Here is a 26,438-nt window from a genome sequence, read left to right as displayed (position 1 = left end):
TGTAACCAGTTTTTATTTTATAAACAAACTAAAATTGCCTAGATTACCGTGTGTAAAATATAGCAATCAAGGTAGCTGCTTATCCAACTGTCCACCTGCGATAAGGACGGTCACCACAGTAGGGCGCTGTTTCCCCCTCATCCTTTGAATATGTTTTTAATTCCACTCGTCTCCTCCTCCTTAACGGTAGTTTTTTTTCTACATTTTCATCCGTGATGGCGGAGGACAGCGAATCTGCAGCCAGCCAGCAGAGCTTGGAGCTGGACGACCAGGACACCTGCGGTATCGACGGGGACAACGAAGAGGAGAATGAACACATGCAAGGGTGAGGATTGCTCCTCCAACACAACACAACAAAGCAGCCGTCCGGGGCAGCACATTTCCAGATCCGTTGTGCTCTGTCTGTCGGGGATGGAGGGGTGCCGTCACGTTAGCCCAGACTAGCATCAGCTAAGCTAGCGCTCAAAACAGAGCTACACAGTTACCTAGCAAGCTAGTTCGCAACTAGCTAACGCTGGCTAAAGTGTCGGTATACCGCAAGGGATGAATGTTGTTTATGGTAAAGCCACGGCATACTGGAAATTACCGGACATTTATTTCTTAGCGACGCTGGTTAGCGTGACGTTAATGTTAGTTAAGTGATTGTGTGATGATGGTTACTGTTGTCAGCCAAAGGTGTTCTTTATCATCCACCCACTTGAGGTGCACCATTAGTGAACTTGCAATTTGTGCAAGTTGCAACTTTGTTGCTGGCCTAGTGGTTTATCGTGGTGGCGTAAATGCAGAAAAGAAGGCTCTCTTTCTTGTCTTGTGTGGATGTGTGCGCTTGGACGCAGGTCGACCTGCTAGTGCTGCTAGCCGGCTTAGCAACAACATTGCGGGCCATCATCATCAGAAGGTTAACACACGTCATGTTTGGCGGCTACTACAGCAACAATGGGAGTATAGTAAGGCTAGGTAATGTTAGGCAATATCTTGTCAGACTATACTGCCATGGTTTTCCACATGACAACCCGCGATGCAGCTTTCATTGTCGGGTGGTATAGTCTATCAAGCGCAGTACCAAAATCAATCACGTGGTGTAGGTGAACAGGTTTATTATAGGGATGAGGTTAATTTAGCATCTAAGCTAACAGCATCTGAATAGTTAACGAATAGTTACAAGTAAATGCTATTGTTTGTTTGTGTAGGAGTCCAGGAGGAGATTTGGGAGCTAAAAAGAAAAAGAAGAAACAGAAGAGGAAGAAAGAGAAGCCAAGTTCAGGAGGAGCAAAATCCGACTCTGCCTCGGACTCTCAGGAGATGAAGGTGATGCTGACTGAGCACAAACCTCTGGTGGATCTGGTGTCCAGTGGAGCCACCAGTGTGTAAATTGTGCCCCTGTTTCCCCTTCTGTAGAACCCGGGTCTCCCCATGCAGAAGCTCCAAGACATTCAGAGGGCCATGGAGCTGCTGTCCTGCCAGGGTCCAGCCAAGAGCATCGACGAGGCAGCCAAACACAAGTACCAGTTTTGGGACACACAGCCTGTACCCAAACTCAGTAGGTTGGACCAAGCGAGGGGACGGTGACAGGGGTTCACGTCATGGATGAGTCACTCTGGGCACCTCTGAATACAGGAGCTGTCAGACAGGGTGTAGCTCTTCAAGTCTCATAGTGCTGGAACTAACTCTCCTGTCAATAGGACTCTCTACTGCTGCCTGCTGGAGACTCCTTGGTTGTGACCGGCTGGTTGTGATTGGCTGGTTGGGGCTGCCTGGTTGTGATTGGCTGGTTGGGGCTGCCTGGTTGTGACTGGCTGGTTGGGGCTGCCTGGTTGGGGCTGCCTGGTTGGGGCTGCCTGGTTGTGATTGGCTGGTTGGGGCTGCCTGGTTGTGATTGGCTGGTTGGGGCTGCCTGGTTGTGATTGGCTGGTTGGGGCTGCCTGGTTGTGACTGGCTGGTATGTGTTCTTTCAGATGAGGTGGTGACCAGCCATGGGCCCATTGAAGCAGACAAGGAGCACATGAGGCAGGAGCCGTACTCTCTCCCTCAGGGCTTCATGTGGGACACGCTGGACCTCAGCAGTGCAGATGTGGTCTGTGTTCACTCTCTGTGGCTCCCTATGCATTTATACACAGTCTACATGCAAACAGACACCTTATAGTTCACTCTCTCGTTCACTTTTGACCATCTCTTCTTGTCTCTCTCTCAGCTGAAGGAGTTGTACACGCTGTTGAATGAAAACTACGTGGAGGACGATGACAACATGTTTAGATTTGACTACTCGCCCAACTTCCTCAAATGGTTAGAATCCCCTTACCTTAACCCTTCATGTACAAAGTACAGGACCATAGGTCTGATGCCTAGTCTGGCTGCCTGCAGTCTTCTCTAAGACCTGTCTCACCTGTGTGTCTCTCCTGTGTGTGTCTACCTGTGTGTGTCTCACCTGTGTGTGTCTCACCTGTGTGTGTCTACCTGTGTGTGTCTACCTGTGTGTGTCTACCTGTGTGTGTCTACCTGTGTGTGTTTCTCCTGTGTGTCTCTCCTGTGTGTGTCTACCTGTGTGTGTCTCACCTGTGTGTGTCTCTCCTGTGTGTGTCTACCTGTGTGTGTCTACCTGTGTGTGTCACAGGGCGCTGCGTCCCCCTGGCTGGCTACCTCAGTGGCACTGTGGAGTGAGAGTGTCCTCTAACAAGAAGCTGGTGGGCTTCATCAGTGCTACTCCTGCTGACATCCACATCTATGACATGTGAGTGCAACACACACACACACCCTTATACAGCCATGGTTACTGTACACATATTCAGATCAACTTTATTTCCTGAACAACATTGACTCAAGGACTCATCTCCCGTAAGTCATTCATCACCCTGTCCACTTCCTGTCTCCCCTTACCCTCCCAGGTTAAAGAGGATGGTAGAGATCAACTTCCTGTGCGTCCACAAGAAGCTGCGTTCGAAGCGTGTGGCTCCAGTCCTGATCAGAGAGATCACCCGGAGGGTGAACCTGGAGGGGATCTTCCAGGCTGTCTACACAGCAGGAGTGGTCCTGCCCAAGCCTGTGTCCACATGCAGGTACTCACACTGTTCAATACACAAGAGCCTTTTCTCAAGGGGGACTTCAGTGGTCTACAATGTCTTTTTCTGTGTGTGCGTGGGCTGTGTTTATGTTTTTAGGTACTGGCATCGGTCTCTGAACCCCAGGAAGCTTGTGGAGGTCAAGTTCTCCCACCTGAGCAGAAACATGACCCTGCAGCGAACCATGAAACTCTACAGACTACCAGATGTATGCAGACACACTGAATACTCGTTCACACAAGTCTTGATATCATTCAATCACTTAACTGTATGTTGCTCGGAGATCCTCCACCTCCTAATTAAGCTTCTCCCCTTCCTCCTTGTTAAGCTCCTCCCCTTCCTCATTGTTAAGCTCCTCCCCTTCCTCCTTGTTATACTCCTCCTCTTTCTCGTTATTAAGCTCCTCCTCTCCGCCCACACAGAGCACAAAGACCCCAGGGCTCCGGCCCATGGAGAGGCGGGATGTCAGCCAGCTCACAGAGCTGCTTCAGAAACACCTGAGGCGTTTCCAGCTGGCGCCCTCTATGGGAGAGGAGGAGGTCGCTCACTGGTTCCTGCCCCAGGACAACATCATAGACACGTTTGTGGTGGAGGTATACATCAGTGTCTATCTGCAGAAGGAATACACACTTACATACATCTGGTATTAAGTCCTTTTTTTTTTGTCTGTTTCTCCTCTGTCTCCATCCTGCCATCTCAGGGTGCTGGTGGCGTGTTGACTGACTTCACCAGCTTCTACACCCTGCCCTCCACGGTGATGCACCACCCGCTCCACAGGAGCCTGAAGGCTGCCTACTCCTTCTACACCGTCCACACTCACACTCCTCTGCTGGAGCTGATGAACGACGCACTGATACTGGCCAAACTGGTACAGCCCCCAACACACACACACACACACACACAGTGAGGTACAGCCCCCAACACACACACACACACAGTGAGGAACAGCCCCCAACACACACACACACACACACACACACACAGTGAGGAACAGCCCCCAACACACACACACACACACACAGTGAGGAACAGCCCCAACACACACACACACACACACACACACACAGTGAGGAACAGCCCCAGACACACACACACACACACACAGTGAGGAACAACCCCTAACACATCCACTACACAGACACCCTACACCAACATGAGTTAACACACGTGGCTGCTACAATAGTGAAAGCATGAAATTGTTAATTGTAAATTATTATTATATATAGTTCAAAAACCGTGGATCAAATGTCTCATGATTGTTCTAGAAGGAACTTGCTATAATTGTCATAAAATCTATATAAAGAGAGTGATTGTGTGTTTTCCACAGAAAGGCTTTGATGTGTTCAATGCTCTGGACCTGATGGAAAACAAGGTGTTCCTGGAGAAGCTCAAGTTTGGCATCGGAGACGGAAACCTGCAGTATTACCTCTACAACTGGAGATGCCCTCCCATGGACCCTGAGAAGGTGTGTCCATCTCACTGCTGGAACACTTCACACATTACTGTGAAGGAAACAATGCATGGATGGGTTCATAGGATCATGTCAGAATCTGAACCCTCCACCTGTCTCCTGTGTTGTGTTCAGTTGACTCTCTCTCCTACCCCTAATGCTCTTTCTCCCCATGTCAGGTCGGACTGGTACTACAGTAACCAGGTTGGTGTGGGCTGCTACACACTGGTCTGCAGGTCAATCATCAGTTCCGACATCAGACTTTTCCCCAAGCAGGACACAGTGAGTCCTGTTCTCCAGAGGACAGCTACAGAGCCGTGATGGAAAACCTGTCTTTGGAGAACCTCTCCAAGCTTATGTTGGCGTCATGGAAACCATTCTCTCATACGCAAATGATAACTCATCAATATCTTGAATGTGAAATTATGCTCTGCCTGAGATACTGAGACCATACAGTACTTAAAACACACACACACTCAGACAGTACTTAAAACACACACACACTCAGACAGTACTTAAAACACACACACACTCGGACAGTACTTAAAACACACACACACTCAGACAGTACTTAAAACACACACACACTCAGACAGTACTTAAAACACACACACACTCAGACAGTACTTAAAACACACACACACTCAGACAGTACTTAAAACACACACACACTCAGACAGTACTTAAAACACACACACACTCAGACAGTACTTAAAACACACACACACTCAGACAGTACTTAAAACACACACACACTCAGACAGTACTTAAAACACACACACACTCGGACAGTACTTAAAACACACACACACTCAGACAGTACTTAAAACACACACACACTCAGACAGTACTTAAAACACACACACACTCAGACAGTACTTAAAACACACACACACTCATACAGTACTTAAAACACACACACACTCGGACAGTACTTAAAATACACACACAAAAAAACATTGACACTTACAGAAGATGTAAGTAAGCATGTACACATACATCAACTTACAGACAGCCATGTGCACACACGCACACAACAAGGAAGAACAGACTTGCATCCCAAAAGAATAACGTGGTTTTTGTCAGTTTGAGAAAGCAGAAATGTAGTGCCAGATCCTATGTATTCCTGTAGTAAAGGGCCGGAGTGTTGACAGAACAGATCCAAAGCATTTTCTTTATAACTAGTTTAGATGTTGTTTACTGTTCCTATGAACAGTTTGGAAGAAGCGGTTTTAATGTTTGTTTTTTAGAAAGAATGTATTGCATTATTGAAGCACAATTCTTGAGTTCTTAATCGAGCAAACGGCTCCTTTAATACCAGGTGCATTTTTATTGAGTGTTTTCTTTATGTTCTGATGTATAGGTTTTCAAATGATACTGTGTCTTGACGAATACGAGGCAGGATGCAATTGTGTTGAAAACAAAACACAGTTTGTGGCTACCAGCAAACGTGCGAATGCCCCCCCTTTTTTCACACAATTCTGATATTTAGAATTGTGCTTTATGTTACTTGTTGTATGACACAATACCTGTTCTGTCTTTCAGTATTTGTAAAACCCTAAATACTGAATTCAGCGGGCAATATCAGACGTGGAGTCTTGGGCAGCTCCTTGTGTAACAGTGCGTGAGGATGCTGTGTACGAATCAAACACACCGAGGATCCTGCCACAGCTGTAGGGTCCCTCGGAGGAGAACTTGGCTTCTTGAAGTGCGACTGGGTCATCCATGTCAAGTTAAAAAGACAGGTCTTGAAAATAATGATCGTTTATGTTGGAAAACCTTTTCTTTATCCCTGACCCACTAGTCATGGGCAGGCGCTTGCTTTACGTGTTGATGTGCAGCTTTGTGAAAGTGACAGGTCCAGTCTGGGCCCAGCGCCACTACTGTCCCAGCTCTTTACATTCCCATTTGACCATACTTGTCGTTTCAATCACTTCCTTTGTAAACTTGGCAGTAGAAGCCTGGTGCGAGGCAGGGTGCGAGGCAGGGTGCGAGGCAGGGTGCGAGGCAGGGTGCGAGGCAGGGTGCGAGGCAGGGTGCGAGGCAGGGTGCGAGGCAGGGTGCGAGGCAGGGTGCGAGGCAGGGTGCGAGGCAGGGTGCGAGGCAGTGGAAACAGCCACTGCAGCTCCAGGAGCCGGTGGACCTGCTAACATCAACACTGCTGAGCTGATGAGCATTGAGCCCTGCAGTTTCACAAGCTGACAGATGTAGTTACCACAGGGGCACCTTAGGGATGTAAGTTCTGTCATGTTTGTGTTAAGCTGCTTGTATGAACTTGAGCATGAGGCTGTTTTGATACAGTGCCGATGCCATGAGGGCTGGTGGTAACCCTAACCCTCTACTATGGTGAGAGCTCCTCCAAGCACTTGCCTTATTGAAGAGAAGTTGTTTTTAACAATATCAAAATGTGTAGTTTTGAAGAAAAAAAAAACATGCAGCTTTCTCTTATTGAAGAACAATATTTGTATTGAAGTCCATTCCAGGCGGTAGAACTGCAGAACCAGCACTGTTTAGACTTCATCCAAACACTCTGTTACAAACACGTCAGTTATACCAGCATGGATATTTGATTGAATAAACTCGTGACTTTAAAAAGGTGCAAGTTTGAATCTGTCATCATTTTAATGTGTGCCAAGGATCACATACCTGGTGTAACACCCCCCCCCCCCCCTAAAGGTTTTAGAAGCAAAAAAACACAACACTCAGAAATGGGTCTCAAAAAATTATAATCTTTACAAAATCAGGTTAGGTCTCTTTCGCTTTTGTTTTCTTATTTTGGATGGATTGGGAATAACCTTTTTAACTTTGAGAGGCTGTAGAACCAAGGCTGCAGATTCCATCTGCTCTGGAGTACCGTCCTCAGGCTTGTGTTCCAACCCTTTCACCTCACCCCTGTCCTGCCCCTCCACCTCACCCCTGTCCTGCCCCTCCACCTCACCCCTGCCCTGCCCCTCACCCCTGCCCTGCCCCTTCAGACCTGTACCCACCTCCCTGCTCTCATCCTCAGCCTTCCGTTTCACTCCCTTCCCCTCCCCTGGGTCCCCCTTCTCTGTTCTCCATTCACCTGCGTCACTCGGCAAAGTATCTGGTAACCAGGCAACATTGTGTGGGGGTACTCTGGGTATAATGGCGTCAACTGTATCAGAAAACAGTTCATCCTCCAGCTCATTCCCCCGCCTGAACCCCAGCGCCAGAATGCTCTTCAAACCCAGCGGCCGGGCAACACTGTCGCTGAGCCTGGGAACCTGGCAGGCCGGTACCCGTCTGGTGCTGCTCAGCGCCACCAGGTGGCTGGTCATGTGAGCTGGCTGTGCCGATTTGCACACAAGCACCAGCCGGAGTTCATTCCTCTCCAAGGCCTTGGTAACTTCATTGATACCCACGGCCAGCTGCCTCCTGGCAGCCTTGTCTGTCCAACCACAGCTGGACTTCTCTGGAGGCCCCATCTCCTCAGTCCCTGGCTGAGATGCCTCGTCTCCCTTCTTCCACCGGCGGGGCCCCTTGGCTTCCCTCTTCTCCAGGCCCACAGCTTTCAGTTTGTCCGTCAGTGTGTTCAGGATGTAGTGCATGCTGTTCTGAGGAAGGGGGCTCCATGACAGGCTGTAGGGGATGCTGAGGGAGGTCTTTGCCTGAAGTAGCTTTTTGCGCCCCTTTTTCGACATTTTTCCTGGAGTGGCCATTGTTATCTGGAATAAACAATGAGTAAGTCAAATAAGGTAGCCTAACACTTGTGCTCTTCAAAACAGCGTTGTCATATTTTGGACATAACAGAAATTGGATACATAGCAATTTCTCTCATCTTAGGCTCTCCAATATAAGCCTTACTGAAAGATAAATTAATATCAGCAGCAATGCTCTTGAAACAGCACCAGGTCAAGGTATCTGTTGTAGTAATTAGGTAGTTAACGCTAAGTTAACTTCGGCTAGTAAGCGACTACGGTTTGCCAGCTGCGCTAAAAAACACGAGTTGAGATGGACAGGGACAAACGGTTATAAATAGTAGCCTAATTACAGTTCTCAAACGCAAATAAATGTTACTCGGATTAGTATAATTTAGTTAAGAATACATTTTAATTTACCTGCTGCACTCTGTCTGAATCTCACGCTGGAAAGCTCCTACTCACTGCACACAGGGCGCAGCCATGTTTGATGTATTAAATATAGGTTCCGGTGCAGCTCGGCGGTGTACTACGGCCACATTCAGTAACTCAGAAACTGCATTTCACTTCATGGCAGGCGAGATTAGGTCACACAACTGGTTCGTTAGAACAGTTCATCCTGAAAAATGTACACCATTGCTCAACAACAATGTATTTTTGTAATATCATCTAGTTGAAAGATTTGACAACAAGACCACTGGGTTTTGGCAGTGGCGAAAATCTGCCGTCAACTTTGGGGGGGGGGGGGGGGGCAATTATAAGACATTTTGTCGAGAGCAATCGCGGAGGGGAACACCTACATTAGGCTATTGCTGTAACACACATCCTACATTGAGATGGGCTTCTATCATTTATTATCATTCTTCTAGAATGGGCTTCCATCTACCAGGTAGCTAGCCTGTCAGCCAGGAAAGGTGAAACTGATTACATTATCAAAGATTGGTAGCTGTATGAGTTCACCATTTACACAATGTAAACTGCAACCTTTTGTCACTTTAATATAATTCATGTTTTGGCTTCCCAAAAAAGCTGAATTTGCAGACCTAGCAAGCCCCAATTCCGTGTGGTATTTGCTATAATCTTTGCTATCGCCATGCAGTTAACTCCAGATCGACACACAGGTGCTTCAAAGTTCCTAAAGACGATTTAGCTTTTGCAACTAGACCATTTAAGATAATTATGACAATGTAGAGTGTAGTTCTATTCTGTGTATCGCTATCACTAACCATGCCAAAGGGACTTTGAAGAACTACAACTATACGTGCTGATCTTGGATTAACCTGACAATAGCAAAGTTTCCATCTTTTGATGACGCCACATAAATGGAATAGGTGTTATATAATGTTTGCTCCATTGGTTTGTTCGCTATGCACATGCAGCTAACCTCACATTTGCTAGGTGCATTTCAGACGGTAGACACTGTCACCTTGCCAGATAAGGAACACTACTTTGCTAGCTTCTCTCACTGACTCTATTCAAACAGCAGGTTGATATTACTTGAACATAGTGACTTGCAGTGAAAATTGTGACAGTTATGAATGTTTTATTGTATTTAGTGGTAGAAAAATAAATTGTCAAACCAATCCTTTGTTACAACTACTTACTGGATATCAGCCACCAACAAGACAAACAGATTCTGTCAGATTTGCACACACATCACATGCCACTGCTGAGGGCTGGGGGAGGGCTGTGGATCAAACCATTGTAAATTTCACGAAAAAGTTTGTAATCCATATTCAAAAGTTTTCAACGATTGAAAAATATATTTTGTAAAAAGTTTCAAAAAATAGTTTTTGAAAGGTTGAACAAATATTTTCATCATGACATGGGCGTGGCGTTGCTCTAAAGTAGTAGCCAATCACATTTCTCTCTGCCCTCTGCAGATAACTTCATTCTACAGTCCCCGTTGTATAGCTACTGGCAAAGCTCCTACAACCAGCCAGGCAAGAACGCGCAGATTCCCTTCCAGTTGGACTGGGTAATATGTCTCAGGTAATGTTGACTCGAACAGCATCCTCCGTTTTGTAAATGAGTGTGTCTTGCTGGTAAATGCATTCTAGTCCACCGTATAGGCCTATAGCCTGCGGAATTCGATTGCCGTTATTATAACCACATTATTAGAAATCGAACATAATCGAAAAGACCTCAAAGCTGCAGATGTTATGGGCACTTCTGCTTATTTGTATCTCTTTTAGGGATATCTTGAATCTTCTTCAATTTGACTGTAAGTGTAGCCTATCGTTCGGTTGTTATCCACTGAAAGGAAACCAAGCGGTTAAACGCACATTTTAAAGGTAACTGTTTGCTCTATGAAACAAACACAGCAATATTCGATGGACTTGAGGCAGTATGTCATAAATTCGTAATATGCAGTAGGCTACATTCTCAATTTTTGCACAGGCAGCGATTGCACATATAACTTTTAATTGATGAATAATACCGATTAAAGCCTTATGACAATGTAGTACATGCTAGTGGCCTTAATGAGTGAGGCAGCTCATAAATGAATACAACGTTAGCGGGACAATTTAGCTGCCGTTGCCTTTTAAGGGTGAGAAATGCTAGGTGTGGCGTGAGAGCGTGTGAAGGAGCTGAAATGCGTGTCTCACTGTCAATGCATGAGGCTTGAAAACCCTGTAAATGTTTTTCCTCGACATCATGTTTATAAATGTGTGCTTTTTATTGCAGGTGAAAGTCTGACGTAATTAGTACATTGCCCTAGATCCGTTCATTGTGCAAACTAGATTATTCATGCGAACACAATCAGGCATTCATTGTCTTGCATAATCTCCCACTTGTGCTGTAGTGGCTATTCTGGCATGTCTTCATTCAGTTGTAAATAAGTTCCATTGTCTTCCTTATTCACAATCTTAGGTGTGATTTTTGGGGTAATCACATCTCTGTATTATGTACATTTGTGATAATGATACTGGCATCGAGAATAATTAAAATATTTCACCTGAAAGACACAATCTAATCCTGTGCACTGTAAATAGATTGAACTATTGATCCATCACTCACCACATCCAAATGGTATCTTGCAGGCTGAGTTTGAGAAGCTAGCAGAACAGGTGAAGAAGGTGAAGACCCGACCGACTGACCAAGAGCTACTGAATATGTACGGCTTGTACAAGCAGATCATCGTTGGAGACATCAACATTGGTATTTACTGTAGATCCAGGAGTGCTCTACAGAAACATGAAACACTTCTCAGTCTCCATCTGCTACCTTCAGGGGTCCTTCAGATGGATCTGATAGTTTAGTATGTTGCCCTTTTAGGAGTGTATGGTACATATAGTCAATCCCATAACCATGAAAATTACATTCTGAATATTATAAACTACAACCACCCATGGATACTGAAGTCAGATTCTGATTTGTCCTCCTGTTTCTCTTCACCAGACAAACCTGGCATGCTGGACATGAAAGGACAGGCCAAATGGGAGGCATGGAATTCAAGACAAGGTAACAAAAGACAGGAACTTTCTTCCATTGAATAGAGCAGCATTCATCATCCCCACAGAAGATGATATTGTTGCCTATTATTACTGTGTCTGGTCAAATACAGCCTGTTCCTTGGCACGGCTCAAAGAGATACCATTAGAATTGTGATTTAATGCTGAGTCAGCACTGCTGACCCTTCCCTCGTGTTTGTTATTCACAGGGATGTCCAAGGAGGACGCCATGTCAACATACGTTGCACTTGCTAAAGAGATTATCAGCAAATATGGGATGTGAGGATGGTAATGATCATCTTCTCCTCCCATTAAGTTTGGATTAAGTTTGTTAGCAACTCATCTATGGGTCAAAGTTCCTTTCACTTTTGTTTTTTGAACAACGTCTATGCACCTGTTTGATATAATAAACATTACCAATACTGATAATGAAGCCATTTCAAATGTAATGTCCCTGTTCATTCACTTTAATTATACTAAAATACACTGGAATGTGGGTCATGTGATTAATTGTAAACAGTGCACATCACAGAAGTATGAAATGGAATAGAAAAAGAAATGAATAGAAAAAGAAAATACTCAATTTAATAATTAAAGATGGTGTAGGCAATATTGAGAAGCATTTTTTTGTGTGTCATTTGTGCCTTAATAAACGTTCCATCTTGATAGCAAAAAAGAAAATACCAGTAGGCTCCATATAGAGGTTTAACGGTAATATGAAATACATCCAACATCTGTAGGCGTCATGTGCTGTAATAAACAATACCAGTCATTAGGCCGTACCCTGACTAATGACTGGACGGGCTACCTGTCTGTCTACCTTTTCAATCATGCTAGGCAGAGGTAGCCTATTCTAAACAACTGAGCTAGACTAGGGGCACTAGAATGGCGGAGAAACAGCAGCACAGGCAAGAAATCCAGTTCCAGAATTATCAATTAAAAGACGAAAGCGAAATCAGACAATATTAATCCGACAATATTAAAAAACATATGCTAATGAGGGTTGTTTTCCAACTTCCCAAGTGTACAGAGATGTCAATATGTATTGATAAGAATTACACACAAAGTACGACACACTTATATACTCTAGGCCTACCGTAGGCTACATTTATTTGAACGATGTTCTGCACAAATCCTTATCACTGAACTGTTGCTCTGTTGACTAATGGCAGCGGAATAATATAACAAATAAGCTTGTTCAAGTGTAATGTTGCAATGCATCTTTACACAATACCCGAATTACAAATTTGTCTTACTTTTTTCCCCCCATACATTTAAAGTCCAGTCACCCACAGAAAGTATACCGGCTCACCAAAATGCACATGTGAATGTTTACTCCTACTCGCCTTGAATATCGGGGTATACGATTGGTGGATTTTATGAAAGTGTCATGTATATGAGCCTCTGATTGGATGCGGACCATAGTGGTCCGGAAAGCATGCCTGTGTCGATAAAGAAACACAATGTTTGTTCCTTGAAAAATGTGCAAGAACTGGACATGCCCCCCAAAAATGTAAGGGTTGTAGAACACTTTTAAAGCAACACTGAAAAATCCGTCGCCAGGGATCGTTTAAATGCATGATTTTGAGCTGCGGTCCACCACCTATGTAGTCAGGCAGCGCTTTCATGTGTTTTGTGGGAGTGGCTTCGAATAGAGGCTGGGGTTTATAGAACATAGATATTACGGTTTATAGAAGGTAACATAGCTTTGGAGCTAGCTAACTAAAAAGAACTAGTCACACAAAAATGGCAGAGAATGTGCATCCAAAATGTCCAGTTCCACCGATACTTTCAACAACGTACACTGCTCAACAAAGCAAGAAAAGAAAGACAGTCATGGAAAGGGCTACGAACACAAAGAGGTTGAATAATGAGAGAAGTAATACCAGAGTTAACATAGGTATAGCTTTTCAACGCTGGCGAGAACTGAGGGAGTTGGAGGGCCTGAAAAGTGACGCCATGGTAGCTGTATTTCTCTTGGACAGGTAAATAATCTGTTTAGTTTTGGGTGGAATTTTCATGAACTGTGTGCAACCAACGTAGCTATCTATCTTATGTATTAGCCCAACCCAAATGTTAGCGTTAGCCTCCTTTAACCTTATACTGTAGCTACATATATCTCGTAGTATTGCTGTAAAGAGGAACTGTTAGCATGCAGGCTTTGCTATTTTACCCAGAGCATATAATTATAAAGCCATCCCTGTGTGATTTTTTGATAGCATGCCAAGCTTCATGTTTAGATATAATATACCATAAAGATAGTTTGCTAGCCCTCCAGTTTCCATTAAGGTGTAGTAGTTTGGTTTTTACATTGAAACGAAGTGTCTTAATTAAGCAATAAGCCCCGCGAGTCCGTGGTTTACGCTGATTTTAGAACAGGTAAGGGTTGTTAGGCACGACGCGAAGCGGAGATTTTACCTGTTCTAAAATCAGCGTAAACCACGGACTCGCGGGGCTTATTGCTTTTCTAAAACTGTTACTACAAATATTTGATATGGTTTCAACAATAAAAACAATTAGAAACAAAATAGTTTAATAACAAACCGTCATTCTTCCGCTACTACAAAGTATAGTTCCTACATAAATTGTTGCCACGCAACAGCCAGATGGACATCTTTGCGGTCTTTTTCAATTTGAAATATTCGATGCGCAGTTATATGGAATGTTATGAGGACAACCTGTGAGGTTATGCTGGATTTTACAACGGCATGGAACGCGATGTAGCCAATCACAATCAAGGATGGGAACAACCAGTTTTAGAACCTAGTGTACAGTTTAATGTAGTACTTTGTTAAACGTGTAACTGCCGCACCCTGTTGATGTGCAGAGTTACTCTTGACCCATTTCTGTATGGAGGACAAAGTTGACTTTAGTTGTTTTGATTTTGGTACAGGTACTCTGCCTCCCGTCAGAGTAAGAGAGTTCTCTCTCCACAACATGAGCACGACACAGAGGGGAAACTCTGCAGTGAGACTCGTCTGCTAACAGAGGGAGTCCTGGACAGTGAGAAGGACACGTGTCCACCAGCAGAGCTGGAAATCCCTGTTGGATTAGAGTCCTCAGAGGAGTCACAAGGCAGCAGAGAGGATGGTGATGAAGAGGAGGAAGAAGAGGAAACTGCAGTGGAGAACAGAAATGAGATAGAGGAGGAAGAGGAGACAGGAACTGAGAAAGAGGAGTGTGATGAGGAGGACGAGGAGGAGGAGGAGGATTGTGACATGGATGAGAATGATGATGAGTGGGAAATGGATGAGGATTGTGACATGGAGGATGAGTGGGAAGTGGATGAGGAGGGAGACACTGAGTCAGAGTGTGAAGTTAATGTAGTGAAAAAGGTTAGGAAGAGAGTGAGAGATAACGACAACCCTGATCAACGCTTAAGGAAAAGTTACATCAGACTGAAAAGGCCAGAGACGCTCTGTACAAACTGTGGGATTCTCTACACAACTAGGAAGCACACATGCCTTCCCAACGAGAAGTTCCGCTGCTCTAGTTGTGGGTGTGTATTTAAAAGTGAAATGAATCTCGGCATCCACAGAAAAACATGTAAGCGTTCCATTCATCCATGCACTTTCTGCTTGAAGCCTTTCAAAACACGGGAGGAAAAACATAACCACGAGACCAGCCACTCAGAAATACAGCCCTATCAATGTACGGAATGCCCACAGACATTTTCTGACCGGCTGACAAGAAATCGTCATCTTAGAGAGCACCCGAAGAGGGTGAGGTGTGAAACCTGCCACAAGGAGTTCCGTGGACAATATAGGCTGGCAAGACATGAGCTGTCTCACAGCAAGGACAAGCCGTACAAGTGCCAGGTGAGAATTTATTTAACTAGCACCCAGATGGGAGGTTTTGAAACCTAAACACATGTAATTGCAAATGAAAACTGAGGGGGAAATTGAGAAAGATGCTGTGGTAGGAACCGGAAACTTCAAATGGTCCATTTAACCCCAGTCGTCACCAAAGCTGTAGCCTGGTAGATCTTAGTGTGTCAGAGAGCTCTGTCCCTCTCAGAGGGAGAGAGAAGAACATGGGGTCAGAGGCCTGTGAAGTGACAGCTAGTGTAGCAGTTTCGGCCATAGGAGTACATTTAGAATAAAAAAGTTGTATTGTTTTTCCAAGAGAAGGATTGACCAGGTCCTCGTCCTCCCTGCAGGTGTGTGATCGTGTGTTTGCTCAGGCCTCCCAGCTGAAGTCTCACACGCGTGTCCACACTGGGGAAAAGCCCTTCCAGTGCCGGCTCTGCTCAAAGACCTTCAACCATAACGTCAGTCTGAAGAACCACATCCATCGCTACCACCAGGAGGAGAGTCGTGATGATCCCAGGGCTGCCCTGCAGGAACGGAGGGAGAGCAACAAGTACCACAGCCTGGACAATCAACTAAGGGACAGGACTGAACAGGAGAGAGATGGAGGACTGGACATGAAGGTGAGCAGGTCTCTAAACCCCAAAGAACAGGGAGGCAGTGATGGGGAGGGAGGGGAGAGAGGACACAAACAGAAGAGGAAACGGCAGAAATGTCTGCCCACTCGTCATGAAGAGCTTGAAGAGGATTCAGAGGAGGTGGCGAATGATGACTCTGACTCAGATTTTGATCCAGATGAGGAGTGTTCCTAGTAAACGAACAAGGAAAGGGGTAGAGGGAAACTAAGGTAGATGCCCAGTTGATGTGCAGACAGGTTTGTTTGCTTGTAAAAAAACAACAACAAAGTTCGGACAATAGACATGACGGTTTATCATTCATTACTTTAAGGTTTTATTTGTGTATCTTATCACTGCATTCCAGGCAATGGTATTGAAAACACGTTTAAGGAGTTATGACCACGGGGCAGCGGATGCAATAGTCTTGGCTGGTTTATTTTGTACACATGCATACTGTCATGTGTAAAGGTGTAACACAACATTTGTGACCCATCATATCTGTGACCCTCAGGGGTGAAAGTAAGCCGGTACTGGCCGGTATGCCATACTGGTAAGAAATTATGACACGCACAGGCCCGTTGCGACAAGGCAAGCAAAACAAGTAATCGCTTGGGGCGCCGAGCTGGCTTGGGGCCCCAAGACAACAACTGGTTAAGAATAAAATGCAACGACAAACGTGTGAGCGCCCCTTTGATAGTCAATGCAGTAAAGTGCAATGACACCGTTATCTGGATCCCCCTCAAGGGGCCCCTCTCATGATCTGTGCTGCTGGCAAAATACAAAACCTCGTTGGTAGGAAGTCATCATGAAGCGTAATTATGCTTCAGGAAGCCAAAAAAGGAAGAAGAGAAAGGAAGAGGAGGATAATAAAAAACAAGATAGTGGTAAGTGATAAATTACACTGGATAAAATAGCTCTACTTGTCTTGGTGTAATTTTGCAGCAGGTAGGCTAGCAAAAATGTTTGTTTTTTATGTTTGTTTTTTTCACAACCTAAATCTCATTTTCTTTGACACATTATTTTAAACGCAGTGTAAAGTTAGCCAGGGGTTGTATATTATGACGGTGGAAACAGGCGCTTGTAGCCAACAGGCAAACTCGATTAAAAACACAAGCTTTTGAACCTGTAAATTGTTAGGAAAAGATAGGATTTATTTCACATGCTGTTAAGTGACATTTTTTCAAAGAAGTTATGTTTTGTGTCTTTGTACAGCAATTGAAAAATCAATAAAAACATTTGTAAAAAAAAAAAGCATGTGTATCACTTGCGAATTTTGACATTGTTAGGCAGGCCACCAGTTTCACCTTCCCGAACAGTAGATGGCGGTAATGAACGTCTTAATGTTGGTTGCAATCTGCCATTAAGTTAAGAAGGGCCATGTTCGCTTACACAGCAACAGAAAATGGCAGCAAGAGACCATCAGGACGACAAACTGCCAATTCCATCCTTGTCAACTACAGCATACACTACAAAAACTGTTAAAAAGCGGCGGAAGACTTTGGAGAGTCAGGCTGAGCTAAAAAAAGACAGAGATAAAGCAAGGAATAAAACGAGAGTCAACATCGGGGCAGCATTCCCGCGGTGGAGAGAACTGAAGGAATTGAAAGGAATGAAGTTTGACTCCGAATTAGCATTTTTTCTTCTGGACAGGTACAATGAAGCGAATATAGATTTACAGATAAATACATTAATACTCGGATTATTTATGATTTAGGCTTGCCATTTATGTACATTATTATTTAATCCCGTGATGGAATGTAACAGAGTCTGTGCGGTCATGTCAGAACAGGTAAATAGGATTTCACATAAATCTATTATACAGATTGTTTACCTTCATAAGATGCATTATACTAGCTTTATAAAAATAGCAACCAGGAATCCTAATGTAACCGTCTGAGTAGGTTGAGACTGGGACACTGTCAAAGATGAGTGTGGAATGGGCGGGGCTGGTGGTGTTGGTTGGTAGACATGATGTAGGTGGAAAGTGTTAGCGGAAAGGTGCTGCCAACTCTAGACAAATAAGCAACCGCAGCTTCAAAAAAAAAGCCCAATATTTGTATAGCCTATAACGGCTTCGGTGTAAAATTCAATACCCTCGACATGTATGACTCCACTTGAGGTAAAATAACATTTTTGAAAGTACATGTAAGCTTACATTTCTACACGGTTGTAGGAATTTGTCAAGGTTTCTTCAGCTATCTGGTTATACTAGCTCGTCAGTCCCATGAAGGTGCAGTAGATTAGAATTTGACATTGAAATAAAGGTTCTTAACCTAGCACTATCATGTCGTGTTTTCTTGTAATACGCATATAAACTACCGCACCCTGTTGATGTGGAGAATGGCAGGAGTGTATCTCGGCCCAGTTTCCAAAGTTAACTTTAGTTGTTTTGGTACAGGTACTCTGCCTCCCGTCAGAGTAAGAGAGTTCTCTCTCCACAACATGAGCAAGACACAGAGGGGAAACTCTGCAGTGAGACTCGTCTGCTAACAGAGGGAGTCCTGGACAGTGAGAAGGACACGTGTCCACCAGCAGAGCTGGAAATCCCTGTTGGATTAGAGTCCTCAGAGGAGTCACAAGGCAGCAGAGAGGATGGTGATGAAGAGGAGGAAGAAGAGGAAACTGCAGTGGAGAACAGAAATGAGATAGAGGAGGAAGAGGAGACAGGAACTGAGAAAGAGGAGTGTGATGAGGAGGAGGAGGAGGAGGAGGAGGAGGAGGAGGAGGAGGAGGATTGTGACATGGATGAGAATGATGATGAGTGGGAAATGGATGAGGATTGTGACATGGAGGATGAGTGGGAAGTGGATGAGGAGGGAGACACTGAGTCAGAGTGTGAAGTTAATGTAGTGAAAAAGGTTAGGAAGAGAGTGAGAGATAACGACAACCCTGATCAACGCTTAAGGAAAAGTTACATCAGACTGAAAAGGCCAGAGACGCTCTGTACAAACTGTGGGATTCTCTACACAACTAGGAAGCACACATGCCTTCCCAACGAGAAGTTCCGCTGCTCTAGTTGTGGGTGTGTATTTAAAAGTGAAATGAATCTCGGCATCCACAGAAAAACATGTAAGCGTTCCATTCATCCATGCACTTTCTGCTTGAAGCCTTTCAAAACACGGGAGGAAAAACATAACCACGAGACCAGCCACTCAGAAATACAGCCCTATCAATGTACGGAATGCCCACAGACATTTTCTGACCGGCTGACAAGAAATCGTCATCTTAGAGAGCACCCGAAGAGGGTGAGGTGTGAAACCTGCCACAAGGAGTTCCGTGGACAATATAGGCTGGCAAGACATGAGCTGTCTCACAGCAAGGACAAGCCGTACAAGTGCCAGGTGAGAATTTATTTAACTAGCACCCAGATGGGAGGTTTTGAAACCTAAACACATGTAATTGCAAATGAAAACTGAGGGGGAAATTGAGAAAGATGCTGTGGTAGGAACCGGAAACTTCAAATGGTCCATTTAACCCCAGTCGTCACCAAAGCTGTAGCCTGGTAGATCTTAGTGTGTCAGAGAGCTCTGTCCCTCTCAGAGGGAGAGAGAAGAACATGGGGTCAGAGGCCTGTGAAGTGACAGCTAGTGTAGCAGTTTCGGCCATAGGAGTACATTTAGAATAAAAAAGTTGTATTGTTTTTCCAAGAGAAGGATTGACCAGGTCCTCGTCCTCCCTGCAGGTGTGTGATCGTGTGTTTGCTCAGGCCTCCCAGCTGAAGTCTCACACGCGTGTCCACACTGGGGAAAAGCCCTTCCAGTGCCGGCTCTGCTCAAAGACCTTCAACCATAACGTCAGTCTGAAGAACCACATCCATCGCTACCACCAGGAGGAGAGTCGGAATGATCCCAGGGCTGCCCTGCAGGAACGGAGGGAGAGCAACAAGTACCACAGCCTGGACAATCAACTAAGGGACAGGACTGAACAGGAGAGAGATGGAGGACTGGACATGAAGGTGAGCAGGTCTCTAAACCCCAAAGAACAGGGAGGCAGTGATGGGGAGGGAGGGGAGAGAGGACACAAACAGAAGAGGAAACGGCAGAAATGTCTGCCCACTCGTCATGAAGAGCTTGAAGAGGATTCAGAGGAGGTGGCGAATGATGACTCTGACTCAGATTTTGATCCAGATGAGGAGTGTTCCTAGTAAACGAACAAGGAAAGGGGTAGAGGGAAACTAAGGTAGATGCCCAGTCGATGTGCAGACAGGTTTGTTGGATGCAATAATGCATGTGAACAGTATTCATTCACATATGCCATTACAATGTGATTAATGTGATGTTGTTTAACAAGCTAAACTTATGTTTACTTATGCTAGATAATCATCAGCTAAGGTATATCCCTTTGTCAACATGCAGACTGCTCTGTTTGCCTGTAGAAAACACTAACAGCTATGTGATGAACATTTTTAACCATATTTGTACAATAGACATGACTGTTTATCATTCATTACATTAAGGTTCAATTTGTGTAGCTTATCACTGCATTCCAGGAGATAGTTTTGAAAACATGTTTTGATTGAATGTGACCAAAGGGCAGCGGATGCAGTAAAGACCAGGCTGTTCAATAATACGCATGCGTACTGTCATGTGTTCCGGTTTTGGAAGTTGGCCCACTGGAGGAAAGGTGACGAGTGGTGCAGTCAGTCACTCAACAACATCGGACAGGCACCAAGCGAGGATCCATATATCTGCGGGTGTCGAGATACAACTACAGTGCATGGTCGACTGAGCATAAACGATCTGTACTTTATAACGCTACGGTCAGTTTACTTATTTTTATCTGCAACTTGTTTATCTAGTGTTTCATGTTGGTTGGCAAAAGTACGTTACTAGCGTGCATTGAAACTAGCTCATAACTGCCTATTTGAAGAAAATCGACAATGCGACAAGTGCTCTTTTACACTGCACAGTTTGTCTAATGATGCAGGTTTGGTTTTTAAACAATTGTTGTGTTTTTGTCGGCGACTGAGAGATTATCCAGTCCTGCCCTGCAGCACTGGCCTGTTTCAAAAGAATTAGCTGGGTTCTCAACAAGAGTGGAATTTGATCTTTGGGAGCAGATTCTTGTGCGGCAATAGTCAAGATAAACTTGCTCACTGACAAAAGAAACGGGTATTCACTTTGAGAGAAGACAAGCAAAATGTAATAAAACTTACTATTATACTATTAAGTCGCTGACTTTGGTAATTGTTTTAGCTTTCCCTCTTTGTGGCTTCTACTTAACATTAATTTTTCTTGGTAAAGTGCTTTGATGGTGAAAAGAGTAAGGTTTAAATACGTAAATATGGCAATTTACCTAATTGTAAAGGTAGTTCTTATAAACATTAGACCATCAAAGATGACGAAGATTTGGGGAAATCTTTTGCTCGTTTGTAGAAATGGCTAACCAAGTCTCCGGGTCCTCTGCTGAGCGTACGTTTCAGTATCAGAGCGGTCTACCTTCTTTACCTGTCCCGACCCTGGAAGACAGCCTCGCTAAGTACCTGGATGCAGGTAAGACAAGTGTGGTTGTCATGTCTAAGTAGGTGACGTTAATCACTACAATGCACCAAACGCGGTCTATTATTTACTATTCTTTAGTTCGTCCGTTTGCGTCTCCAGAGGAGTATCAGACCACAGCGGACATCGTGGGGAGATTTGGGGAGGGGATTGGCAAGGAGCTGCACCAGAAGCTGCTTCTGAGAGCCAAAATGAAGAGAAACTGGGTACTCATTCATCAGGTTTTACATGCCTTGCTCAAAAATATCTATCCAAACTAAGACTTGTTCATCCAAAATATTGAGTATATCTTACGGAATCAAACATCAGTTGACTTGTGCAATCAAGAACAACAAAACTGTACATGTATCTTACTCTAGGCTACTTGAAATACATCCCTAGACAGTGTTTGTGTTCCCCCAGTTGGAGGAGTGGTGGTTGGACTCTGCGTATCTGGAGCTGAGAATGCCCTCCCAACTGAACGTGAACTTCGGAGGGCCGGCCCCATACCTGGAGCACAGCTGGCCCCCTACAGAGGGAGCCCAGCTGCACAGGACTAGCATCACCTTATGGCACACTCTACAATACTGGAACTTGATCCGGACGTAAGAAACACACACACACACACACACACACACAGACAAGGCTGTTCCCTCTGCTGTCAGGGAAGGGGAGACAGTTCTGGATTGTCTTTGGCTTCTTGTTGTCCCAGTGTCTGTTGGGCTGTTGGCAAGTGACCCCAGCTCTGATGACTCTGTGCCTCCTGGGACTTCCTGGTGTATTGGGTCACTTCCTGGTGTATTGGGTCACTTCCTGGTGTATTGGGTCAGACCCAGTGTGCTCTTGTTGTGTTCCTCAGGGAGAGGCTGCCGACCCAGAAAGCTGGGAATGTTCCTTATGATATGGACCAATTCAGAATGCTGTTCTGTACCTGCAAAGTTCCCGGCGTAGTCAAAGACACCATCTTAAACTACTTTAAGACTGGTAGGAGATCCTCACACACACTCGTTGTTTTACGGGATTGCCTGGTTGGAAAAGTGTCTCATCCATCCTGCTCCTGCCTCCAGAGAGTGAAGGGCCGTGTCCCTCCCACGTGGTGGTGATGTGTCGAGGACGTATCTTCACCTTCGACGCTTTGTATGAGGGACACATCCTCACCCCCCCTGAGATGCTCCGGTACCACCCCGCTCCACAGGCTGCACTGAAGCTCCTGTACACGAGGATCTCAGTCCTGTACTGTCCAATGTCTAACTTTGTTCTCTCTCTCTGTGTGTGTGTGTGTGTGTGTGTAGCCAGCTCAGCCATGTGAAGCAGAGTTGTGAGGGAGAGGCAGAAGGAGATGGAGTGTCCGCTCTAACCTCAGAGGAGAGGACGAGCTGGGCCAGGGTAAGGCCAGCTCCTCCACAGCAGGGAGACCACCACATCCTCACTTGCGTCACGCTAAGAGCTGTTCCTTTTCCCCTCTGGCCAGACCCGGGAGTATCTGATTGGTTTAGACCCAGTCAATAAGACCATCCTGGAGACCATCCAGAGCAGCCTGTTTGTGATCTCTCTGGATGATGCCAAACCCTATCCTACTGCGGAAAACTATACCCCGGTACTGGCCAATCACACACGCACGCACACACACAGAGACCAGTACACACACAAACTGGTATGTACCAGTGTGAGAATGGTATGGAGAATGGAGTGTGGTATATTTTGATAGTGTAACCTTTGACCCTGCAGCTGACCCTGCAGACCCTAACTGGTGACCCTACCAGTCGCTGGGGAGACAAGTCCTACAACCTGCTCTGCTTTGCTGACGGAACCTTCGGATCCCATTGTGACGTGAGTGTGTGTGTGTGGGAAGGGGGGGGGGGGGTGTGTGTGTGGGAAGGGGGGGGGGGTGTGTGGGAACTGCATAAGTTGCCAGTTGAAGATGAGTTAAACGGAAACAAATAACTACATTTTTCAGTGCAGCTGTGGTAACCCTGGTAATGGTAACCCTGGTAATGGTAACCCTGGTAATGGTCCATGTGTGTGGGTTTCAGCACGCTCCGTTTGACGCCATGGTGCTGGTGACTCACTGTTACCACCTGGATCAGCAGATCAAAGCTACACACGGCAGGTGGAAGGTGAGCAGCCATGCTGACTGTGTAGACGTGTTCCTCTGGTCCTGGGTGGAGGGTTAGGGTTACACAGGGCACAGGTGAGGCTGGTCCTGGGTGGAGGGTTAGGGTTACACAGGGCACAGGTGGGGCTGGTCCTGGGTGGAGGGTTAGGGTTACACAGGGCACAGGTGGGGCTGGTCCTGGGTGGAGGGTTAGGGTTACACAGGGCACAGGTGGGGCTGGTCCTGGGTGGAGGGTTAGGGTTACACAGGGCACAGGTGGGGCTGGTCCTGGGTGGAGGGTTAGGGTTACACAGGTGGGGCTGGTCCTGGGTGCAGTGCTTACTGGAAGTGCTGTGGGTGTTTCCAGGGCACAGCGCAGGTGAGGCTGGTCCTGGGTGCAGTGCTTACTGGAAGTGCTGTGGGTGTTTCCAGGGCACAGCGCAGGTGAGGCCCGTGGCCCCTCCAGAGGAGCTGGTGTTCACTGTGGACGACCGAGTCAGGAGGGACATCAAGCACGCCAAACAGCAATACCTGGAAACTGTGAGACATGAACAGAGATCCTAGCTGTCCTGTTGAATCCTCTGTGAACACATTCAGAATCATGTAGGATGGGCATGTAACTTCAGTTGTTTGAAGTGCATCATAAACACACACACCATCCACCCTCCAGCCTGTGTGTTCCTGCTTTCTCAGGCAGCCCAGCTGCAGGTGGTGTGTTGCGCCTTCACCTCGTTTGGAAAGGCAGCCATCAAGCAGAGGAAACTCCACCCAGACACCTTTGTGCAGCTGGCCCTGCAGTTAGCCTACTACAAGCTGCATGGCAGGTACAGACCTTGATCATCCATCTGCACTACCTAAGATTTCCAATGTGCCTGTAGGGCTTGAATCCTGAACTTACGCCTCCTGTCCTCTCTTTCTGCTCTCCCCTCTCTCCTTCCTCTCCTCTCCTCTCATCTCTCTCCCTCCTCTCCTCTCTCTCCTTCCTCTCCTCTTCTCTGTCCAGACCAGGAAGTTGTTATGAAACAGCCACGACTCGTAGGTTCTACCATGGCAGAACAGAGACCATGCGTCCCTGTACCGTGGAGGCCCAGCAGTGGTGTCGGGCCATGCTGGACCCTGCTGTGACTGTGAGTGTGTGTGTGGATGGCAGGGGGCGACAAAGAGCAGCCTAGTTCGTGGCTCAGTCTAGCAGGTTTCAGAGAGGCTGTATCCTGGTTGTGTCAGACATCTCAGTACACGTTCTCCTCACTCCTCTCTAGGATGGGGCCAGAAGGACAGCGCTGGAGCTGGCCTTCAACAAGCACAACAGCCTGATGGCTGACGCTCAGAACGGAAAAGGTCTGTCTTCATATTCTCAGAAATGGCCACATTTAGCCTGTCATGTTTTTAGTGAGACTAAGCCTTGTGTGTGTGTGTCGGTGTCTCTGTGTGCTGGTAGGTTTTGACAGGCATCTCCTGGGTCTGTATCTGATCGCCCGGGGAGAGGGGCTCCCCACTCCTGACCTCTTCACAGACCCCCTTTATGCAAAGAGGTAGGAGGCGCAACTGCACACCTGAGTTTGGGTTCCAGTTAGTGCATTTCCCATCATGCCTCTGTCTCGTCTCCATCCCTACAGTGGTGGGGGAGGAAACTTTGTGCTGTCCACCAGCCTGGTGGGTTACACCACGGTCATGGGGGCTGTCGCTCCCATGGTGCACCAGGGCTACGGCTTCTTCTACCAGATACGAGACGACAGGTGAGACGGCGTGCAGGCGTGTCATCAAAATGAGACTTTCTGCTCGTGTTCATAACAGTGATGAGTGATGTCTGCTTCCTGTTCTCCCAGGATTCTGGCTTCCTGTACGGCGTGGAAGTCCTTCCCAGAGACGGATGCTGAGACGATGTTCCACACTGTGTGTGTCTCCATGCATGAGATCCTGCAGCTGGTCACCACCGCCCAGCTGTGAGAGGCACCACCCTCGTCACCACCGCTAACCCAGTGTCAACACAAGCCAACACTTGTGTTCCTACCTCCCCAAAGACATACATTCAAACATGCCCACATGGTGACACAGTCCTTAGCTGACAGCTAGTTTTAGTTTGGCTATTGCATCTGTTTGTACACTGCACACGAGGCAAAGATTATATAGAGCTGTTGAATATTTTTCTACAACATTTTTTCCACTTAATTACCACACTGATTTGTCACAATTAGTAAGTGATTTTTGGTAAGGTTCTCCTGTTTTTTTTAGGTGACATCCTGTCAAAATGTATGATATTTAGATATGTTCCTTTTAAAAGATGTGGCTGTTGAAATGTTATGTATTTATGTAACAATGTAGCTACCAGCAAACAAACCGTGTGTGTGCAGCCTGCTGCTGGCAGCTGAGATGAGGACAGCAGCTCTTGGGTTAGGGACAGAGGACTGAGGGGGTTAGGGACAGAGGGGGTTAGGGTTAGTAGCACTTTAGTAGCTTCCTGATGAGGCCTTCGATTAAGTATTATTAAATGAGACTTTGTGACAGAAGGAATAATGCCGCTGGGTATAAACGATTTGTCTCTATGGTAGATCAAGGAAAGGTCTTGACCATAATCGGTCTGGTATTTGATTGTATCTCTTCTTGAGCCTTGTATGGACATCATCCAGTCTATTTTGATCAAGTGTAATCACAACTGTAAAATACAGTATAGTGTTTGAAATCCCTGTACTCACTGTGCTGTAGGGCTACTTTTACTGTGAGTGACTGATGAATGTTTAGGTGCTGTGAATCTGAGGCGTGATTAAAGACATGAAACATGACACACTGTCTGGGCATTTTCTATTTTCCACTTTTTCTTTG

The 26,438-nt window shown here is 45.8% G+C and overlaps 6 protein-coding genes across 8 annotated transcripts; 5 read left to right on the top strand and 1 right to left on the bottom strand.

Moving 5' to 3' along the window:
• The first annotated feature begins 70 nt into the window (after positions 1-70).
• nmt2 (N-myristoyltransferase 2) lies at positions 71-7,103 on the top strand. Its single transcript, XM_084669054.1, has 12 exons — positions 71-325; positions 1,191-1,308; positions 1,399-1,540; positions 1,956-2,074; positions 2,192-2,283; positions 2,612-2,728; positions 2,883-3,053; positions 3,156-3,264; positions 3,479-3,649; positions 3,757-3,924; positions 4,384-4,521; positions 4,686-7,103. The coding sequence occupies exons 1-12, from the start codon at positions 216-218 to the stop codon at positions 4,704-4,706; spliced, it is 1,476 nt and encodes a 491-aa protein (XP_084525180.1). The 5' UTR covers positions 71-215; the 3' UTR covers positions 4,707-7,103.
• A 112-nt stretch (positions 7,104-7,215) lies between these two features.
• Positions 7,216-9,928, bottom strand: rpp38 (ribonuclease P/MRP 38 subunit). 2 transcript variants are annotated; one of them, XM_084669056.1, is made up of 2 exons: positions 9,770-9,928; positions 7,216-8,192 (listed from the first exon to the last, which is right to left on the bottom strand). In XM_084669056.1, the coding sequence occupies exon 2, from the start codon at positions 8,184-8,186 to the stop codon at positions 7,239-7,241; it is 948 nt and encodes a 315-aa protein (XP_084525182.1). In that variant the 5' UTR covers positions 8,187-8,192; positions 9,770-9,928; the 3' UTR covers positions 7,216-7,238. The 2 variants fall into 2 exon arrangements, with proteins under 2 accessions (XP_084525182.1, XP_084525181.1); XM_084669055.1 differs by lacking the exon at positions 9,770-9,928 and adding an exon at positions 8,586-8,769.
• Positions 8,972-12,252, top strand: acbd7 (acyl-CoA binding domain containing 7). The gene is made up of 5 exons (XM_084669057.1): positions 8,972-9,079; positions 10,049-10,157; positions 11,210-11,327; positions 11,568-11,630; positions 11,830-12,252. The coding sequence occupies exons 2-5, from the start codon at positions 10,149-10,151 to the stop codon at positions 11,901-11,903; spliced, it is 264 nt and encodes an 87-aa protein (XP_084525183.1). The 5' UTR covers positions 8,972-9,079; positions 10,049-10,148; the 3' UTR covers positions 11,904-12,252.
• A 1,066-nt stretch (positions 12,253-13,318) lies between these two features.
• LOC146301703 (uncharacterized) lies at positions 13,319-17,253 on the top strand. The gene is made up of 3 exons (XM_084669052.1): positions 13,319-13,605; positions 14,514-15,438; positions 15,780-17,253. Exons 1-3 carry the CDS (start codon positions 13,367-13,369, stop codon positions 16,239-16,241), a joined length of 1,626 nt encoding a protein of 541 aa, XP_084525178.1. The 5' UTR covers positions 13,319-13,366; the 3' UTR covers positions 16,242-17,253.
• Positions 17,254-17,406: 153 nt separating this feature from the next.
• On the top strand, positions 17,407-20,615 carry LOC146301702 (uncharacterized). Its single transcript, XM_084669051.1, has 3 exons — positions 17,407-17,696; positions 18,445-19,387; positions 19,729-20,615. The coding sequence occupies exons 1-3, from the start codon at positions 17,449-17,451 to the stop codon at positions 20,188-20,190; spliced, it is 1,653 nt and encodes a 550-aa protein (XP_084525177.1). The 5' UTR covers positions 17,407-17,448; the 3' UTR covers positions 20,191-20,615.
• crot (carnitine O-octanoyltransferase) lies at positions 20,290-26,398 on the top strand. 2 transcript variants are annotated; one of them, XM_084669049.1, is made up of 17 exons: positions 20,290-20,805; positions 21,422-21,538; positions 21,626-21,750; positions 21,947-22,128; positions 22,383-22,507; positions 22,591-22,699; positions 22,816-22,909; positions 22,995-23,120; positions 23,252-23,353; positions 23,557-23,640; positions 24,051-24,158; positions 24,312-24,442; positions 24,622-24,745; positions 24,878-24,956; positions 25,057-25,150; positions 25,235-25,354; positions 25,445-26,398. In XM_084669049.1, exons 2-17 carry the CDS (start codon positions 21,424-21,426, stop codon positions 25,563-25,565), a joined length of 1,839 nt encoding a protein of 612 aa, XP_084525175.1. In that variant the 5' UTR covers positions 20,290-20,805; positions 21,422-21,423; the 3' UTR covers positions 25,566-26,398. The 2 variants fall into 2 exon arrangements, with proteins under 2 accessions (XP_084525175.1, XP_084525176.1); XM_084669050.1 differs by lacking the exon at positions 24,051-24,158.
• The last annotated feature ends 40 nt before the right edge of the window (positions 26,399-26,438 follow it).

Source organism: Hypomesus nipponensis, chromosome 2, assembly GCF_054491055.1.
Source record: "Hypomesus nipponensis isolate SF chromosome 2, ASM5449105v1, whole genome shotgun sequence".
NCBI lineage: Eukaryota > Metazoa > Chordata > Actinopteri > Osmeriformes > Osmeridae > Hypomesus > Hypomesus nipponensis.
Note: the sequence above shows the minus strand (reverse complement) of the source record. Positions and strands in the feature narration are given on the sequence as shown.

Bases quoted from the DNA above. Each gene is read 5' to 3' on its own strand.
- nmt2 (XM_084669054.1), top strand. From the start codon at position 216: ATGGCGGAGGACAGCGAATCTGCAGCCAGCCAGCAGAGCTTGGAGCTG. The intron at 2,075-2,191 runs GTCTGTGTTCAC...TCTCTCTCTCAG, and splicing joins ACCTCAGCAGTGCAGATGTG to CTGAAGGAGTTGTACACGCT. The intron at 4,522-4,685 runs GTGTGTCCATCT...TCCCCATGTCAG, and splicing joins CTCCCATGGACCCTGAGAAG to GTCGGACTGGTACTACAGTA.
- rpp38 (XM_084669056.1), bottom strand. From the start codon at position 8,186: ATGGCCACTCCAGGAAAAATGTCGAAAAAGGGGCGCAAAAAGCTACTT.
- acbd7 (XM_084669057.1), top strand. The intron at 11,328-11,567 runs GTATTTACTGTA...TCTCTTCACCAG, and splicing joins CGTTGGAGACATCAACATTG to ACAAACCTGGCATGCTGGAC. The intron at 11,631-11,829 runs GTAACAAAAGAC...TGTTATTCACAG, and splicing joins GGCATGGAATTCAAGACAAG to GGATGTCCAAGGAGGACGCC.
- LOC146301703 (XM_084669052.1), top strand. From the start codon at position 13,367: ATGGCAGAGAATGTGCATCCAAAATGTCCAGTTCCACCGATACTTTCA. The intron at 13,606-14,513 runs GTAAATAATCTG...ATTTTGGTACAG, and splicing joins GCTGTATTTCTCTTGGACAG to GTACTCTGCCTCCCGTCAGA. The intron at 15,439-15,779 runs GTGAGAATTTAT...TCCTCCCTGCAG, and splicing joins ACAAGCCGTACAAGTGCCAG to GTGTGTGATCGTGTGTTTGC.
- LOC146301702 (XM_084669051.1), top strand. From the start codon at position 17,449: ATGGCAGCAAGAGACCATCAGGACGACAAACTGCCAATTCCATCCTTG. The intron at 17,697-18,444 runs GTACAATGAAGC...GTTTTGGTACAG, and splicing joins GCATTTTTTCTTCTGGACAG to GTACTCTGCCTCCCGTCAGA. The intron at 19,388-19,728 runs GTGAGAATTTAT...TCCTCCCTGCAG, and splicing joins ACAAGCCGTACAAGTGCCAG to GTGTGTGATCGTGTGTTTGC.
- crot (XM_084669049.1), top strand. From the start codon at position 21,424: ATGGCTAACCAAGTCTCCGGGTCCTCTGCTGAGCGTACGTTTCAGTAT. The intron at 24,159-24,311 runs GTGAGACATGAA...CTGCTTTCTCAG, and splicing joins AACAGCAATACCTGGAAACT to GCAGCCCAGCTGCAGGTGGT. The intron at 24,957-25,056 runs GTCTGTCTTCAT...GTGTGCTGGTAG, and splicing joins TGACGCTCAGAACGGAAAAG to GTTTTGACAGGCATCTCCTG.